General features: G+C 34.5%; 1 protein-coding gene across 7 annotated transcripts in view; it reads left to right on the forward strand.

Moving 5' to 3' along the window:
- Nucleotides 1–17,165, forward strand: part of DOCK7 (dedicator of cytokinesis 7) — a 200,145-nt gene that overhangs the window by 98,015 nt on the left and 84,965 nt on the right. For all 7 annotated transcript variants that reach the window (XM_081308899.1, XM_081308896.1, XM_081308897.1 and 4 more), the window contains exons 19-21: nt 9,814–9,900; nt 14,352–14,583; nt 16,993–17,157. In XM_081308899.1, coding sequence (XP_081165025.1) covers nt 9,814–9,900; nt 14,352–14,583; nt 16,993–17,157 — 484 coding nt within the window. The remainder of the gene's footprint in view (nt 1–9,813; nt 9,901–14,351; nt 14,584–16,992; nt 17,158–17,165) is intronic.

Genomic DNA, 17,165 nt, shown 5'->3' on the forward strand with positions numbered 1-17,165 from the left:
ATCAAATCTAAAGCTTAATTTTGCTAGAATAAAATTCTTGGCATCCATTTTCTTTCAGAGCTTGGTATATGTTGTTCCATGATCTCCTGGCTTTGAGGGTCTGGGTTGAAAATCTGCTGAGATACAAATTGATCTCCCTCTATATGTGATCTGATTCCTCTCTCTTGCGGCTTTTAAGATTCTATTCTTATTCTGTATGCTGCACATTTTCATTATAAAAAAATTGAAAGCATTTGCTTTAAAAACTGGAACAAGACAGGAATGCCCTCTTTCACCACTTCTATTTAACATAGTTCTTGAAACACTGGCTAGAGCAATTAGACAGTTGAGAGAAATTAAAGGGATACGGATAGGGAAAGAAGAACTCAAATTGGCACTATTTGCCAACGATATGATTCTATACCTAGAAAACCCAAAAAATTCCACCAGAAAACTTCTAGAACTAGTAAATGAATTCAGCAAAGTAACATGATACAAAAATCAACACCCATAAATTAAAGGCATTTCTGTGTATCAGTGACAAATCCTCTAAAATGGAAACATGGAAAACTATACCATTTATAATAGCATCCCAAAAAAAACCACAAAAAACCTTGGGGATCAACTTAGTGAAAGAACTCTATAACAAAAACTACAGAATGATAAAGAAAGAAATTATAATATGGAAATATCTCTCTTGTTTTTAAAAAGAATTAATATTATAAAAATGACCATACTATCAAAAGCACTATACAGAGTTAATGAAATTACAATCAAAATCCCAATGACATTCCAGATAGAAATAGAAAAGGTAGTCATGAAATTCATCTGGAAAAATAAGAGACCCAGAATAGCTAAAGCAATCCTTAGCAAGATGGCATTACTATACTAGACCTAACAAAAACAACATGGTATTGGCACCAAAATAGTGGTTCAGATAGAGTACACAGAGACAAACCCACATAACTATGGTTATCTTATATTTTACAAAGGCGCCAAAAACATATATTGGAGAAAAGATAACCTCTTCAACAAATGGAGCTGGGAAAATTGGAAATCCATATGCAATAAAATGAAATTAAACCCCTATCTCTCACAATGCATAAAACTCAACTCAAAATGGACCAAGGACCTAGGAATTAAACCAGAGACACTACATCTATTAGAAGAAAAAGTAGGCCCAAATCTCCATGATGTCAGATTAGGCCCCAACTTCCTTAATAAGACTCCTTTAGCACAAAAATTAATATCAAGAATCAATAAATGGGATTGATTCAAATTAAAAAGCTTCTTTCAGCAAAAGAAACAATCAATGAGGTGAATAAAGAGCCTACTAATTGGGAACAAATTCTTACCACATACACGTCAGGTAGGCCACTAATTTCTAGGGTATATAAAGAACTCAAAAAGCTAAGCACCAAAAAAACAAATAACCCAATCAGTAAATGGGCTAAGGAACTGAACAGACACTTCTCAGAAGAAGATATACAATCAATCAACAAATATATGAAAAAATATTCAACATCTCTAGCAATTAGAGAAATGCAAGTCAAAACTAAGATTTCATCTCACTCCAGTCAGAATGGCAGCTATTAAGAATATAAACAACAATAAGTGTTGGTGAGGATGAGGGGAAAAAGGCATACTCAGACATTACTAGTGGAGCTGCAAATTGGTGCAGCCAATATGAAAAGCAGTATGGAGATTCCTTGGAAAACTTGGAATGGAACCACCATTTGACAGCTATCCCACTCCTCAGTCTATGCCCAAAGGACCTAAAAATAGCATACTACAGGGACACAGCCAAATAATGTTTATAGCAGCACAATTTACAATAGCTAAACTGTGGAACCAACCTAGATGCCCTTCAATAGATGAGTGGATAAAGAAAATGTGGTATATATACACAATGGAACATTATTCAGCATTGTAAGAGAATAAAATCATGGCATTTACAGGTAAATGGATGGAGCTGAAAAATATAATGCCAAGTGAAATTAGCCAATCCCAAAAAAACCAAATGCTGAATGATTTCTTTGATTTAAGGATGCTGATTCATAATATGTTGTCGGGGTGGGGGTAATAGGAAGATTAAATGAACTCTAGATAGGACAAAGGGGAAATAGGAGGGAGTTGAAGGAAGGGGGCACAAGGGTAAGAAAGACAGTGGAATGTGATGGTCATCATTACCCTAAGTACACATATGAAGACATGAAGGATATGACTATTTTGTGTACAATCAGAGATATGAAAAATTGTGATCTGTATGTGTAATATGAATTTTAATACATTCTGTTGTCACATATAACAAATTAAAATTAAAAAAAAGAAAAAATTAAAAAAAGAAGAGGAAAGTGATCCCAATAGTGCCTCAGAGATTACCAGTGTCACTGCCCTGGTTTCGGTAATCCAACAGCCTCTGCCTAAAGCTTAGGGCAAAGTGTTTGGGACCAGTTTCCCTGCTGGCTGTGCCAGGAATGGATCCATCCTGGAGCAAAAGAAGTGATGCTGCTGTCCCAATGAGTCTTGAGAGCAGATCATCAATCCAAAGAATACTCTTTAGAGATACCAGAAATAAACCCAAACATATAGTATATGAATTTTTTACAAGGAAACCAGGAAGACACATGGGGAAAGGATAGTCTCTTCAATAATGATACTGGAAAAACTGTATTTCCACATGCAAAAGAAGGAAATTGGAACTTTATCTTATAGCATACCTGCAACTCAATTCCAAATGAATAAAAGACCAAAATGTAAGATCTGAAATCTTAAAATTCCTGGAAGAGAAGCATGGGTGAAAAGTTCCTTGGCATTTACCATGGCAGTATTTTGGATATCAATAAAAAAATCTCAAGCTATAAAAGCAAAAATAAAAATAAATAATAAAATTTTTTTTTAATTAAAATGAGATTATATTGAACTGAAAAGCTTCTACATAGCAAACAAAACAGTCAACTAAGTGAAATGACAAAACAAAAATGAAGTGGCAACCTAAGGCTTGGGAGAAAATAATTGTAACTCATATATATTTGATTATAATTGTAAATCATCTATTAGGTGTTAATACATAAAATTTTTAAAGAACTCCTACAACTTTATATTAGAAAAATAACCTTATTAAAAACTGGGAAAAGGATTTAGTAGATATTTTTCAAATAAAAAAAATCACCATCAGGAATATGAAAATAGGCTTAACATCATTAATTGTTTGGGAAATTCAAGTCTGTACTGCTATTAATATCATCTCTTATCCATTAGGATTGATACTTTCAAAAAAGACTAGATATAATAAATGTTGGCAGAGTTGAAGAGGCAAAGATACTTTTGTACACTCTTGGTGGAAATAAAGATTAGTACAGCCCTTGCAGACAACAATATGGTGGTTCCTAAAGAAACTAAAAGTTGGAACTGCCGTGACTCACCAGTCCCTCTTCTGGGCATATGTACAAGGAAATGAATTTACTATCTTGTAAAGATCTGCACTCCTGTGTTCATTGCAACATTATTTATAATGGCCAAAATATGGAAAAAAACCCTAAGTGTTCATCAGTGGATGAATGGTAAAGATATTGTTGTATATATTCAATGTAATACTATTCAACCTTAAAAAGGAGATCCTGCCATTTGCTACAATATGGATGAGTCTGAAGGACATTATGCTAAAAGAAATAAGCCAGGTCAGAATAAAAATTATTATTCATCTCACTTCATGAGGACTATAGTTAAGAAAGATAAAGCCATACTAAATTTGAGATTCTTGATAAATGAGTAAGTTGTAGCAAAACAAAACAAAAAATGGTAAGTTGATGAATATTAATCTGCTTTACTACAGTAGCCATTTTATTATGTTTATGTATCCCATGATATGTTGTATACCTTAAACATACACAATAAAATTTCTTTAAAACAACAGCAATACAGAATATTATTCTTGAGCCTTGGGAGCATTGTTAGGTTTTAGATTTGCTTGGGACATGTCACTCCTTCCTCCTTTCCTGTTTCTTTCATTTGAAATAGTAATGCCTATCCATACTTGTCCTACCATTATATTTTGGAAACTCCTGACTTGTCTGGTTTCACAGGTTCATAGCTAGAGAGGAATTTTGCCTTAGGATGAATTGTATTTCCATTTTCACCCATATTTGACTTATATGATATTTAGATGAGACTTTTAAACTTTAAACTTTAGGCTTGTTGCTGGAATGAGGTAAATGTCCAAGGTTGTTGGAAATAATGAATCTATCTCGTAATCCAGAGGATAATTTGGAGAGGACCAGGACAGAGTGCTATGTACTGAGTTTTGTCCCCGCAGAATTCATGTGGTAAAGATTTAACCCCCCAATGTGATAGTATTGGAGATGGAGTCTTTGGGAGATAATTAGGTTTAGGTGATGTCATAAGGGTAGGGCCCCTGATAAGATTAGTAGTCTAGTTAAAAGAGATATAGAGAACTTGACAACTTCCCTGGTATCTGCTGGCACCAGTGTGAGGACATAAACAACAAAGTGGCTACCTGCAACCCATGAAAGATCTCTCACCAGAAACTGATCATGCTGACATCTGATCTTGGATCCAGTCTTCTGAACTATGAGAAAATACATTTCTGTTGTTTGAGCCACCCAATCAATGGTAATTTGTTATGGTATTTGTTAAGACAGCCTTTGTATCGAATCTTTATCTTCTGCAAAAATAAGAAGAATAATTAATACCTATAATAATGAATTATATTGATAAGTGAATGATGGAGAACATTTAGAATGGTGACAGTTAAATGGAAAGTGCTTTAGATGTTTTGCTACTATTATGTCATTGCTATTGCTACTGCTCGTTACAGTAATTCAAGGTAGCAGTTTTATTTTTAGCTTGTGTCAGATTTACCCAGAAGGTTTGTTGTAACTCTAGGTGTGAACCTTACCCCCAGTTTCTGATGTAGTAGGTATTGGTTGGAAGTTGAGTATTTACATTCCTAATAGTGTGCCCAGATGACATTTATGCTGCTGATTCCTTGACCAGACTTTGCAAATTGTTTTTAAAGAAGTATATATGTACATTTTACTTATGTCTTGTTTTTTAAAGCTGAAAACAAATGTTTTGGGTTGAAAGAGCTAATATTGTTTCTTGCTTTGAGAGGTTTCAACTTGTTCTAGCATCTTTGTTTTTCACAAATGTTTCACTTTGTAATTGGCTTCAGAGAGAGATTGAATATCTTACTTAGTGATAGAATTTGTAATGGGAAACTGACTTCATTTGGTTTTCTTTATACATATAAAAAGAAAAACCATGAGAAAGAAATCCCTCTTTTTTGCTGTTCATGTTTTTTTCATTCATTTCAAGGTTATTTGTAATTGCTTGTTGAATCATTTTTTTTTAAATGGTAGCTATTTTTAAATTCTTGCCAGATCTATTCAACATCTATGTTATCTTATTATCAGTGTCTGATGATTGTCTTTTCCCATTTAGGTCAAGATTTTCCTAGCCTTGGTATGATGCATAATTTTCAGTTATATCATGGATATTTTCGGTATTATGAGACTCTAAATTTTGTTTAAATATTTTGTCTTAATAGCAGGAAAGGGAGGCACTAGTACCAGGATAGATGAAGTCCAAATTTCCCAAAGTGTCTGCTTTCACTCCCTGGGGTTTGTTGGTTGGGGGCATCAATGTGAGGTGGAGATGGGATTGCAACCTCCTTGCTAGGCCTCTACTGACAACTCCCTTTTGGGGGGGGGTATGTGGCGGGGTGCCTTATTACTGTTCTCTGCTTGTCTCCACTGATACCAGGGTTAATTGACGAATTGTTATCATCAGAAGGGATTGGGCTCCCATCTGTGTCTTCTAAATACCACCTAAGTGTGGTTGGTTTGGGTACCTCATTATAGCTAACTTTTAGCCTGGGCCCTTCCCTCAGTCCAGGGAAATGAGAGTGGACCAAGATTTGTTCCCTTAAGATTGTCTGGACGCTTCAGAAATACAGAAAACAATTAGAAATTATTTTGAAAACCTATATTCCAATAAAATAGAAGATAGTGAAGACATCGATAAATTCCTTAAGTCATATGATTTGCCCAGACTGAGTCAGGAGGAAACTCACAACTTAAACAGACCAATATCTATAGACGAAATAGAAGAAGCAATCAAAAGACTTCCTACCAAGAAAAGCCCAGGACCGGATGGGTGTACAGCGGAGTTCTACAAAACCTTTAAAGAAGAATTAATACCAATACTTTTCAAATTATTTCAGGAAATAGAAAAAGAGGGAGCTCTTCCAAATTCATTCTATGAGGCCAACATCACCCTGATTCCGAAACCAGACAAAGACACCTCAAAGAAAGAAAACTACAGACCAATATCTCTAATGAACCTAGATGCAAAAATCCTCAATAAAATTCTGGCGAATCGGATACAAAGGCACATCAAAAAAATTGTGCACCATGATCAAGTAGGATTCATCCCTGGGATGCAAGGATGGAAATCAATAAATGTTATTCACCACATCAATAGACTTAAAGATAAGAACCATATGATCATCTCGATAGATGCAGAAAAAGCATTCGACAAAGTACAGCATCCCTTTATGTTCAAAACATTAGAAAAACTAGGGATAACAGGAACTTACCTTGACATTGTAAAAGCTATCTATGCTAAGCCTCAGGCTAGCATCATTCTGAATGGAGAAAAATTGAAGGCATTCCCTCTAAAATCTGGAACAAGACAGGGATGCCCCCTATCACCACTTCTATTCAATATAGTTCTTGAAACACTGGCCAGAGCAATTAGACAGACGAAAGAAATTAAAGGCATAAAAATAGGAAAAGAAGAACTTAAATTATCACTATTTGCAGATGACATGATTCTATACCTAGAAGACCCAAAAGGGTCTACAAAAAAACTACTAGAACTAATAAATGAATTCAGCAAAGTGGCAGGATATAAAATCAACACACATAAATCAAAGGCATTTCTGTATATCAGCGACAAAACTTCTGAAATGGAAATGATGAAAAACACTCCATTCACAATATCCTCAAAAAAAATAAAATACTTGGGAATCAACCTAACAAAAGAGGTGAAAGACCTATACAATGAAAACTACAGAACCCTAAAGAAAGAAATAGAAGAGGATCTTAGAAGATGGAAAAATATACCTTGTTCATGGATAGGCAGAACTAACATCATGAAAATGGCGACATTACCAAAAGTTCTCTATAGGTTCAATGCAATGCCAATCAAAATCCCAATGGCATTTCTTGTAGAAATAGATAAAGCAATCATGAAATTCATATGGAAAAATAAAAGACCCAGAATAGCAAAAACAATTCTAAGCAGGAAGTGTGAATCAGGTGGTATAGCGATACCAGATTTCAAACTATATTACAGAGCAATAGTAATAAAAACAGCATGGTACTGGTACCAGAACAGGCGGGTGGACCAATGGTACAGAATAGAGGACACAGAGACTAATCCACAAAGCTACAACTATCTTATATTTGATAAAGGAGCTAAAAACATGCAATGGAGAAAGGATAGCATCTTCAACAAATGGTGTTGGGAAAACTGGAAATCCATATGCAACAAAATGAAACTGAATCCCCTACTCTCGCCATGCACAAAAGTCAACTCAAAGTGGATAAAGGAGCTAGATATCAAATTAGAGACTCTCCGTCTGATAGAAGAAAAAGTTGGCTCCGATCTGCAGATTGTGGGGACGGGCTCAAAATTCCTTAACAGGACACCCATAGCACAAGAGTTAATAACAAGAATCAACAAATGGGACTTTCTTAAACTGAAAAGTTTTTTCTCAGCAAGAGAAACAATAAGAGAGGTAAATAGGGAGCCCACATCATAGGAACAAATTTTTACTCCTCACACTTCAGATAGAGCCCTAATATCCAGAGTATACAAAGAACTCAAAAAATTAGACAATAAGAAAACAAACAACCCAATCAACAAATGGGCCAAGGACATGAACAAACACTTCACAGAGGAGGACATACAATCAATCAACAAGTACATGAAAAAATGCTCACCATCTCTAGCAGTCAAGGAAATGCAAATCAAAACCACCCTAAGATACTACCTCACCCCAGTAAGATTGGCAGCCATGACGAAGTCAAACAACAACGAGTGCTGGCAAGGATGTGGGGAAAAGGGTACTCTTGTACACTGCTGGTGGGACTGCAAACGGGTGCGGCCAATTTGGAAAGCAGTTTGGAGATTCCTGGGAAAGCTGGGAATGGAACCACCATTTGACCCAGCTATTGCCCTACTCGGACTATTTCCTGAAGACCTTAAAAGAGCACACTACAGGGATACTGCCACATCGATGTTCATAGCAGCACAATTCACAATTGCCAGACTGTGGAATCAACCCAGATGCCCTTCAATAGATGAATGGATAAAAAAAATGTGGCATTTATACACCATGGAGTATTACGCAGCACTAAAAAATGACAAAATCACGGAATTTGTAGGGAAATGGATGGCACTTGAGCAGATTATTCTTAGTGAAGCTAGCCAATCCCTAAAAAACAAAACCAAATGTCTTCTTTGATATAATGAGAGCAACTAAGAACAGAACAGGGAGGAAGAGCAGGAAGAAAAGTTTAACATTAAACAGAGACATGAGGCGGGAGGGAAAGGGAAAAAAAAAAGGGAAATCACATGGAAATGGAGGGAGACCCTCATTGTTTTACAAAATTATATATAAGAGGTTATGAGGGGAATGGGATAACAAACATGGAGGGAAATGAATTACAGTAGATGGGGTAGAGAGAGAAGATGGGAGGGGAGGGGAGGGGGGATAGTAGAGGATAGGAAAGGTAGCAGAATACAACAGTCACTAATATGACAGTATGTAAAAATGTGATGTGTAACCGATGTGATTCTGCAATCTGTATTTGGGGTAAAAATGGGAGTTCATAACCCACTTGATTCTAATGTATGAAATATGATTTGTCAAGAGCTTTGTAATGTTGTGAACATCCAATAAAAAAAAAAAGATTGTCTGGAGTATTGCTGGCTTTAGCTATAAAGAAAATATTTTTCTTGGGGCATTGCTTGTCTGTGTCTTTTGGCACTTCTGGATTGCCATTCTCTCTAGCACCAAGTTCTGGATATGTAAGGCAAAAATAAAACCCACGAAATACTGCCTTATAGTTTCTTGTATCCTTAGGTCTCCAGTTCATCTTCATTCTCATCTTCACTTTTCAGTCTTTCCATTGATTTTATATACCATGTTCCAGGAGTTTTAGCAGCACTTAGCAGGAGGAATTGAGAGAATATATTTATTTGCTTTTAAAAATGATTTTTATGAAATAATTTTGATACTACTAGCAATACATCAGGAAAAAACCCCTATAATCCTTAGGACAAGAGTTCCTTTGCTTGTGAATGTTTTAAAGCCCCGTGAAAACACAATAGGAATACTGAAAATAAAAGGGAATGCTATAAGCCATTAAAATTATATCGTATATGTGAATTTATTGGTGTAAGTTAGATTCATAATGAATAGTATGTGAGAAATAGTTTTTAAAATAATAATGTTTGATATTAACTATGAAAGGTTTATGTGTAAAGATGAAGACTTGGAATGATATTAAGGGGTATCTCTGGAAAGGTAGAAATTTGGGGCATTTCTGTTTTTGCTCCTGAGCCCTTTAATTTTTTGTAAAATTACTAATTTTGTAATAATGAAATTTAAGTATTTAATTGATTTACACTGATTAAAATATATTTCCACAGTACTTTTTTCTAATTGAATTGTTCTAATTTTTTTGTTTGTTTACTAAACTGATAACCTACTTTTAAAGCATCTGTGATATGATCTTTCAGGTTCCTCTACCTGGCATGAAATGGGTAGATAATCACAAAGGTGTGTTTAATGTTGAAGTTGTTGCTGTTTCATCTATCCACACACAAGTAAGTGAATTTTAATAACTATTTGATTAACTTTTATTCAACTAATTAAGAATTATCTCAAACTATGTCAGTTTTGTTATCTGCCATCAGAGTTATAGGAATGTATGTCAGTTAAAAATATTTAGAAGTTGTTTTGTTTTTTAAAGGAATAAGCAGAAAGTCATTGACTGTTAATAAAAGCAAACATTTTGCTTAACAATTGTCATTGACTTTATTTTGAACAATTAAGTGTCTTTTTTCTAAGTTTCTGGTAAATGATAGAGTTTTAGAGTTGAAAAACTATCGTCCAACTTACTTTATTTTTCATAGGTTAATTATTTCAAATGGAAGTAGTTTTTAAAAGTCATTTACTCCAAATCTACACTTTCTGGAACACACCAACTTCTTCTCTAAGATTTTATACCTTAGTCTTTAACTAGAATGTTTTTCTTCCTAATATTCATTTGACTTCTCAGAGTTTTTTTTTTTTTAACTTCAAAAAGACTACATTCTTTGTCAACTCATTTAGACATAGCAAGCCCATCACTCTGTGTCAGCTGACCATGTGTTTTCTACTGAGTACATGTATGTATGTGTCTCTGGCATTTTCATGCTCTTGAATTCTCTCATGTATCCCCTCCCACACACATATTTATTGTGTTTCCTCCACATATGGCAAGTAAGCTCCATGAGGTCAGCTATATTACCTGTCAAGAGGTTTCCATTTAGCCAGGCACAGTGGCTCAAGAGGCTGAGACAAGAGGATTGCAAGTTCAAGGCAGCCTCAGAAAAAGTGAGGCGCTAAGCAACTCAGTGAGACTTTGTCTCTAAATAAAATGTGGGATGTGGCTCAGTGGCCGCTGAGATACCCTCTCCCTCAAAAAAGAGTTTTTTTTTATTTAAGAAATAGGGGAAATGGGAAAATATTATAATAAAATTAATACTATGGAAATTAGTATTGTGGTACTAATTGTATGGATAATTTGACTAAATCCTCTCAAGTAGGAGGACAAAGTTGTCTGTTCTGCTAAGGACTGAGATGTTGCATTGGTAAGTAGAATTTACCATACTGAGAAAAGGAGAGTGGCAACTCAGGTGAGCAGATAACAAGTGCAAAGTGATAGTAAGTAGTCTATGTTTAAGGACCAGCAAGTAATCTGGTATAAATGCAATTTAAAGTGCATAGGAAATCATAATAGATGAGTATAGAAGCCCAGGTTGATAACAGATTAGGAAGAACCTTAAATATCATAGAGTTTAGGGTCTAGGTAGATAGTAATTTCTAACCTAACAGAAAGTACAAGTAGAGTAAACTTGGAGCATATAAAAGTAGAGCATATGAAAAGTGAGCAATTGAGACTCCACATCATGTACCGCCACAAGAATGGGATCCTAATTAGAATAAATTATACTCCATGTATGTATAGTATGTCAAAATATACTGTCATGGATATTTAAAAAGAACAAAAAAATTTAAAAAAAGAAAGGAGAGCAGTTATAGAGCTAATATGAGTTTACTTTTGAACTTGTTAGTTTGAAGTATCTGTGCACTTCAGATGGAAATATCCTAAAGGTAGTTGTAATTATTTGGGAGTTTGGGGTTGAAGGTGATAGAACAAATGTGATAGGTGAAATTAAATTGGTGAATGTGATTTTCTAGGGAGAAAAGGTAGAGTTAGAAAAGGTGAGTGTTTAAAATAGAATTCAGGGGTTTGCCAACCTATAAAGGCAAGGGATGTTTAGAGGGCTTCCCCAAACCACCTTAGGTTCAGTGATTTGCTAGGAGGACTTGCAGGGTAAGTCATATAGTAATACTCATAACTGATTTATTTTAAAGAAAGGATGGACATAGTCAACGAAGGGAAAAACTACCTGGGAGGAATCCTCAGGAAACAAGGCCCAAGTTAGTCCTTATCTGATGAAGTCACATAGAACAAGTTGAAAGAACATATGTAAAATGCTGTCTGCCAAGGAGGTACAGTAGAGGCTTATAGGGTTGTTTCTGGGGGCCAGTGTTATAGGCCTTCTGCCTAAAACATATTAAAATTCTAGACTCCCCAAAGGAAGGCAGGTGTTTACCATAAAGCATACTATTTACTTAGTTTAGGCATGTGAGCTATTCCCTAGCAGTGGAAACCAGACTGAAATCCAAGTTCACAGATACCCAATGAAGATCAACCACGTAAGCAGGCCTTTCTAGGATAGCAGTCTTAAGCCTGCTATTTTAACTCTTTTCTGCACATTGAGGTAGGGGAAAATAAAAAGACATGGCACCTCCATGCTGTTTAGAAAAAAAAAAAATTGGTAATCTCTAGGTTTTGTTTAGCAGCACACAAGTAAGACCCCATAACAGAGTAACTCCAATGGAATTTTTCCTTTTCTGATGTTAGTGGATGTGTCCTATGCTTCCCATATATCTTGTTCCTTGGTTGGTGAAAAGATTGACCTGATAGTATACTGTTGAACATATTCTTTCCTTTTATAGGAGAATTCTTAATATCACATTATGTCTTCCTAAATATACAAGTACTCTCTTTTTCATGCTGATTTTTCTGCCATTTCTATAATTGTTTTTAGTTTTTTTTTTTAGAGTTGTCAGTACATGGTTACTCCTAAGTTTGTTTCTCTGGATACAGATTATGTGTTGTCCTTATGTGACAGAAAAGAATTTAGGGCAAAATATATTATGTAACTAGTTCAGAATCTATAGAATGTAGGGGAAAAATAAAGTGCAATTGTCTACTGTTTAGCAAGCATCCTGGCACCCACAGTCCTGAAGATTAATATTAAAAATTTTATTAATTTGAAAACTACATAAAACAAATAGAGCAATTATTATAACCATTTTAAAATAAATTTTTTAGTTGTATATGGACACAATACCTTTATTTTATTTATTTAGTTTTATGTGGTGCTGAGGATCAAACCCACTGCCTCACATGTGCTAGCTAGGCAAGCACTCTACAATTGAGCCACAATCCCTATTATAACCTTTTTAAAGGATCAGTTGAAAGTAATAAAGATTTTTTATGATATTTATATTTTACTTGTAACTTTTTGAAATATATTGCAATGATATAAAAATTGATAAAAAATAAAACAAATTGATCAAATATTATAGCCTTTTAAAAAGATTGACTGAAGACAACTCTTTCTTAGGAAGTTTTATAAATTTTTTTTATAATTCTTTGAAATATACTGAATATATAGTTAGAACTCAATTGATTTTTTTTATTCATTTAAATACATACATGTAGAACTATATTAGAATTTTAAATGTGAAGCTGAGCAGCATTGCTACCTTTTCTTGAAGTTTAATTTCATTGTGAAGTAAGTGTAAATCTTCCCCTAGTTCAGTAGACTTGCTCACATCTCATTGATCAGCACATGGTTATTTCTAGGTATAAAGAAACCTGGGAGAGTAAGCTTCTACTGCTTTAAATAAGACTGGTTCTGTTGGCAATGTAGACATGGGTTTAATAATACCAGTCAGGATTTAGTTGGGAGACAAATCCATCAATAATTTGAATGTGGGAAATTTAAGGCAAGTAATTATTGACTACGTTAAAGATGATTTGCTAACTAAATGGGGGTAAAAGATAATTATATGAAGATAACAGAGATAACAGTAACAGAAAGCATTAAGGAAGGACTTAGACACCTAGAAAGGATCCTGAGGGTGACAGACTTCTGAGGAGGGGATGCTATGGTTATAAGAACACATCCCTTGCTATGCAGTGAAACTTGGTGGAGAATCCCTACTATGGAAATATGAGAACCACCACTACTGTGGTGACCACGTCTTCCCATGTCTCTCACCTCTGAGCTGCAGCATTCACATCTCCTAGCCATCACCTGTAAAACAACTAAGAGGAATGAAAGTCTCTTTATATTCCTCAAGCCTCCAGACTGCCTCCTGTACTCTCTACTGTCTGAGCCTGACCATAAGCAGCTAACAAAAGAGAAGTATAGTTTGAAGAAACTGGCTCCAGTAGTATGCAGTATGACAAAGGTGTGGATTTGGCACTGAGAGACAATACATTAATAATAGGCCCATGTAGATTAGTAAGATACCTGCCATAGTAATTGAGCTCTAAACTGAAAAGAGGAAAGCCTTCATTAGTATTAATAAATTTCTTGAGTAACCAGTAATATTGGAGGCAGCTGTCCTACAATAATTAGAATAGATGTTTTTCAATTGGAAAAACTGTTTAGGTAAACGTATATATATACATACATACACACACACACACACACATATATACATACATACACACACACACACACACGTGCGCGCGCGCGCGCGCGCGCGCGCGCGCGCCGCGCGCGTGTGTGTGTGTGTGTGTGTGTGTGTGTGTGTGTGTGTGTATGTATTAGCAGTTAATATGAGAGATAAGTGGTCCATAGTCCTTTAGGATTGGGAAGTTTTATAGTTATAATTGTTTAGTGCTTTTGTTTATTTTTTGTTTTAGGATCCTTATCTCGACAAATTTTTTGCTCTGGTTAATGCTCTGGATGAACATATGTTCCCAGTCAGAATTGGGGACATGCGAATCATGGAAAATAACTTAGAAAATGAATTGAAGAGCAGTATTTCAGCGCTGAATTCATCACAGTTGGAACCAGTGGTCCGATTTCTTCATCTTCTGCTTGATAAACTGATACTTTTAGTTGTCAGACCTCCTGTCATTGCTGGCCAAATAGGTAATTAATTAATTAATTAATTAATTTTTAACTTGGAGATGAAACATGAAATTTGTAAATTTGAAATTTCTAACTTTGTTTAAGAAAAAGAGAAGCCTTGCTTCCTGTTTGCTGATAATAAGGCTTGTTTTATTGGGGGAGGTTGTTTATTTATGTCATCAGAAAGTAATAACTACTTTTTAAAAATAAAATGTGCCATATAGACTTATTATGGAAAATAAGTTTCAAATTATGGAAACTCATTAATTTATGCATTCATCAATTACTTATTTACTGCATATCTGATACTGATAGTCACTGTCCAAGGCATGATTCCTAACTTGAAGATCTCATAGACTAGTTAAGAAAACAGACAAATGGAGAAAGCCTATTACATTTTACAGGTCCTATAATCTACCACATCTGCATTTTCATTCATCTGCTGTCCTCCATTGAATATGGGTCTTCTTTCCTTCCTTTGTTCAACATCACTGTTTTAATTTTCTTCTGTGTTGTTCTAGAAGGAGCAATGTTTCTTATCCTCACTCTTGCCAAGTTTTACTGCTCTCCTTTTGCCCAGTTTCTACCCAAGTCCTATAAAGAAGTTGAACTTGAACTAACTTATTAGATTGGGTTGGGCTGGGGATGAGGCTCAGTGGTAAAGCATTTGTCTAATAGCATAAGGTTCTGGGATCAGTCTCTTGATTGCAAAACAAAACAAACAACTCCTGCTGAACAAAAAAGATGAAGAAAGGTTCAGTTAAGGGATTAGAAAGATCCTGTTACAAAAGTTATAGGAAAAGCTTTTAAGAAAAAACAGGCCAGCATTGTTCTTTGTTGTAGATTGTATAAATTAAAATATAGTAATAACAATAATAACAGACTCTTGGATAGCACTTACTATGTTCCAGGAATAGTGCTGTGTGCTTTATTTATGTTACTGTATGAAATCCTCACAATGACCCTATGTAGTAGGTGCTATTATTACCATCATTTCATGAGTAAGTAAAGTGATGAACATAATATTTAAATTTTTTACCTAAGGTCGCTCAGCTGGTATGGCATATCTCAAGCAACAGGCTATTGAGTGCCTCAACTCTTATCTGGAATATTTGAGAGTGTCCATTGGTAAAATTTACAAAAACAATTTAGTCTAATTGAAGGTAGAAATAATTTAAGAAGTTTAGAAGAGAAAGCAGGGTTGATTTAGGGAATAAGAATGGAGATATTTGAGCATATTAGGGTATAAGAATGGATATATTTGAGAAAAATATAAGGTTTGAAATAAGAAAAGATTTAGTTAATAAAGCAAGTGTGTGAAGTAAGAGTGAAAGTTCATAATATAATTCATACAGGGAAGGGGCACTGTTTCCTTTGGAGAGGAGATATAAGTAGTTTCCATTTTTGATAAATTTGTTGAAAAACTTGAGGAATTTCATGCTTTATATATTTCTTCTGTGAGATTAAAGGCAAGATTTGCTAAGAAGGACATAAGGTAGACCTGAAGTTTGAGGATTCTTTGAAATAGTTACTATGAGAAAATAAACAGGGAGAGGAATTAACTAGGAACAGGTAGAATTGCTAAACCCCATTCAGGTTTCTGTTTCTGGTCTCTTTCCCTTCTAGTTCAGTATATAGAGTAATATTACTAAATAACCATTTAGTTTGATTATTCTGCTTTTAGAAAGCTTAATTGGGCCTCATTATCTATTCATAATTTACTGTCTTAATTAAATACATTACAATGTCTGAGGCTCATTGCTCCAAATGACTATTTGGTTTACATGTTCAGTGTGCTATCAGAATTTCTCCACTTTTGCAGATTTCTTGTGATATACTGACTTGAATGACTGAATAGGTAGTGCTTATCCAGGCATTGAAAATGCTATACAGTCAATCTGCTTTTCTAGCTCCCTTTTCCCTTCTAATTATTTTATAAAAATGCACTAATTTCAACTGTTGTTTATTCAGCTATTCTCTTCATATTTTTAGTAGTTTTAATCATTTTTCTTGATATTGTTAATTTTATAAACAAAAGTAATATATGCTTATTGTATGTAGTTTAGACTTTCAGAGTCATCTTTAAAATGAAAAATTGTTTCTCAAGGGGATATATAAGATAGTTTTTTTTAAAAATCATGTATTTTGTATTGTTTTATGAAATAACAGATACCTGTTGGGTAATGTTTTGGGTTTTGACCAATCAAGCCCATACAGTTTCATATTAAATTTGTAAAATAATTTTTTTCTCATTTTGTTTGCAAAAATCTTTTTGGTTCAGCTAATCCATCACTAAAATTAGTATCAAATATTATCTTTATATACTTACTGTGTGTAATCATGATTCTTAAATCCTATAGTGATAATAAAATCTTGGTTTTCATGGAACTTAGATTCTAAAAGTTAAACTATTTTCTTCCTTTTTAAAAGTTAATCTAGGTCAAGCATCTTTTGAAGCCATGGCATCAATTATAAATCGACTTCACAAAAACTTGGAAGGAAATCATGATCAACATGGTAGAAATAGCCTTCTTGCCTCATATATCTATTATGTTTTTCGCCTTCCAAATTCTTACCCTAATTCACCATCACCAGGTATTTTA

The sequence above is a fragment of the Spermophilus citellus genome, assembly GCF_964194105.1.
Source record: "Spermophilus citellus genome assembly, chromosome: 9".
NCBI classification, from domain to species: domain Eukaryota; kingdom Metazoa; phylum Chordata; class Mammalia; order Rodentia; family Sciuridae; genus Spermophilus; species Spermophilus citellus.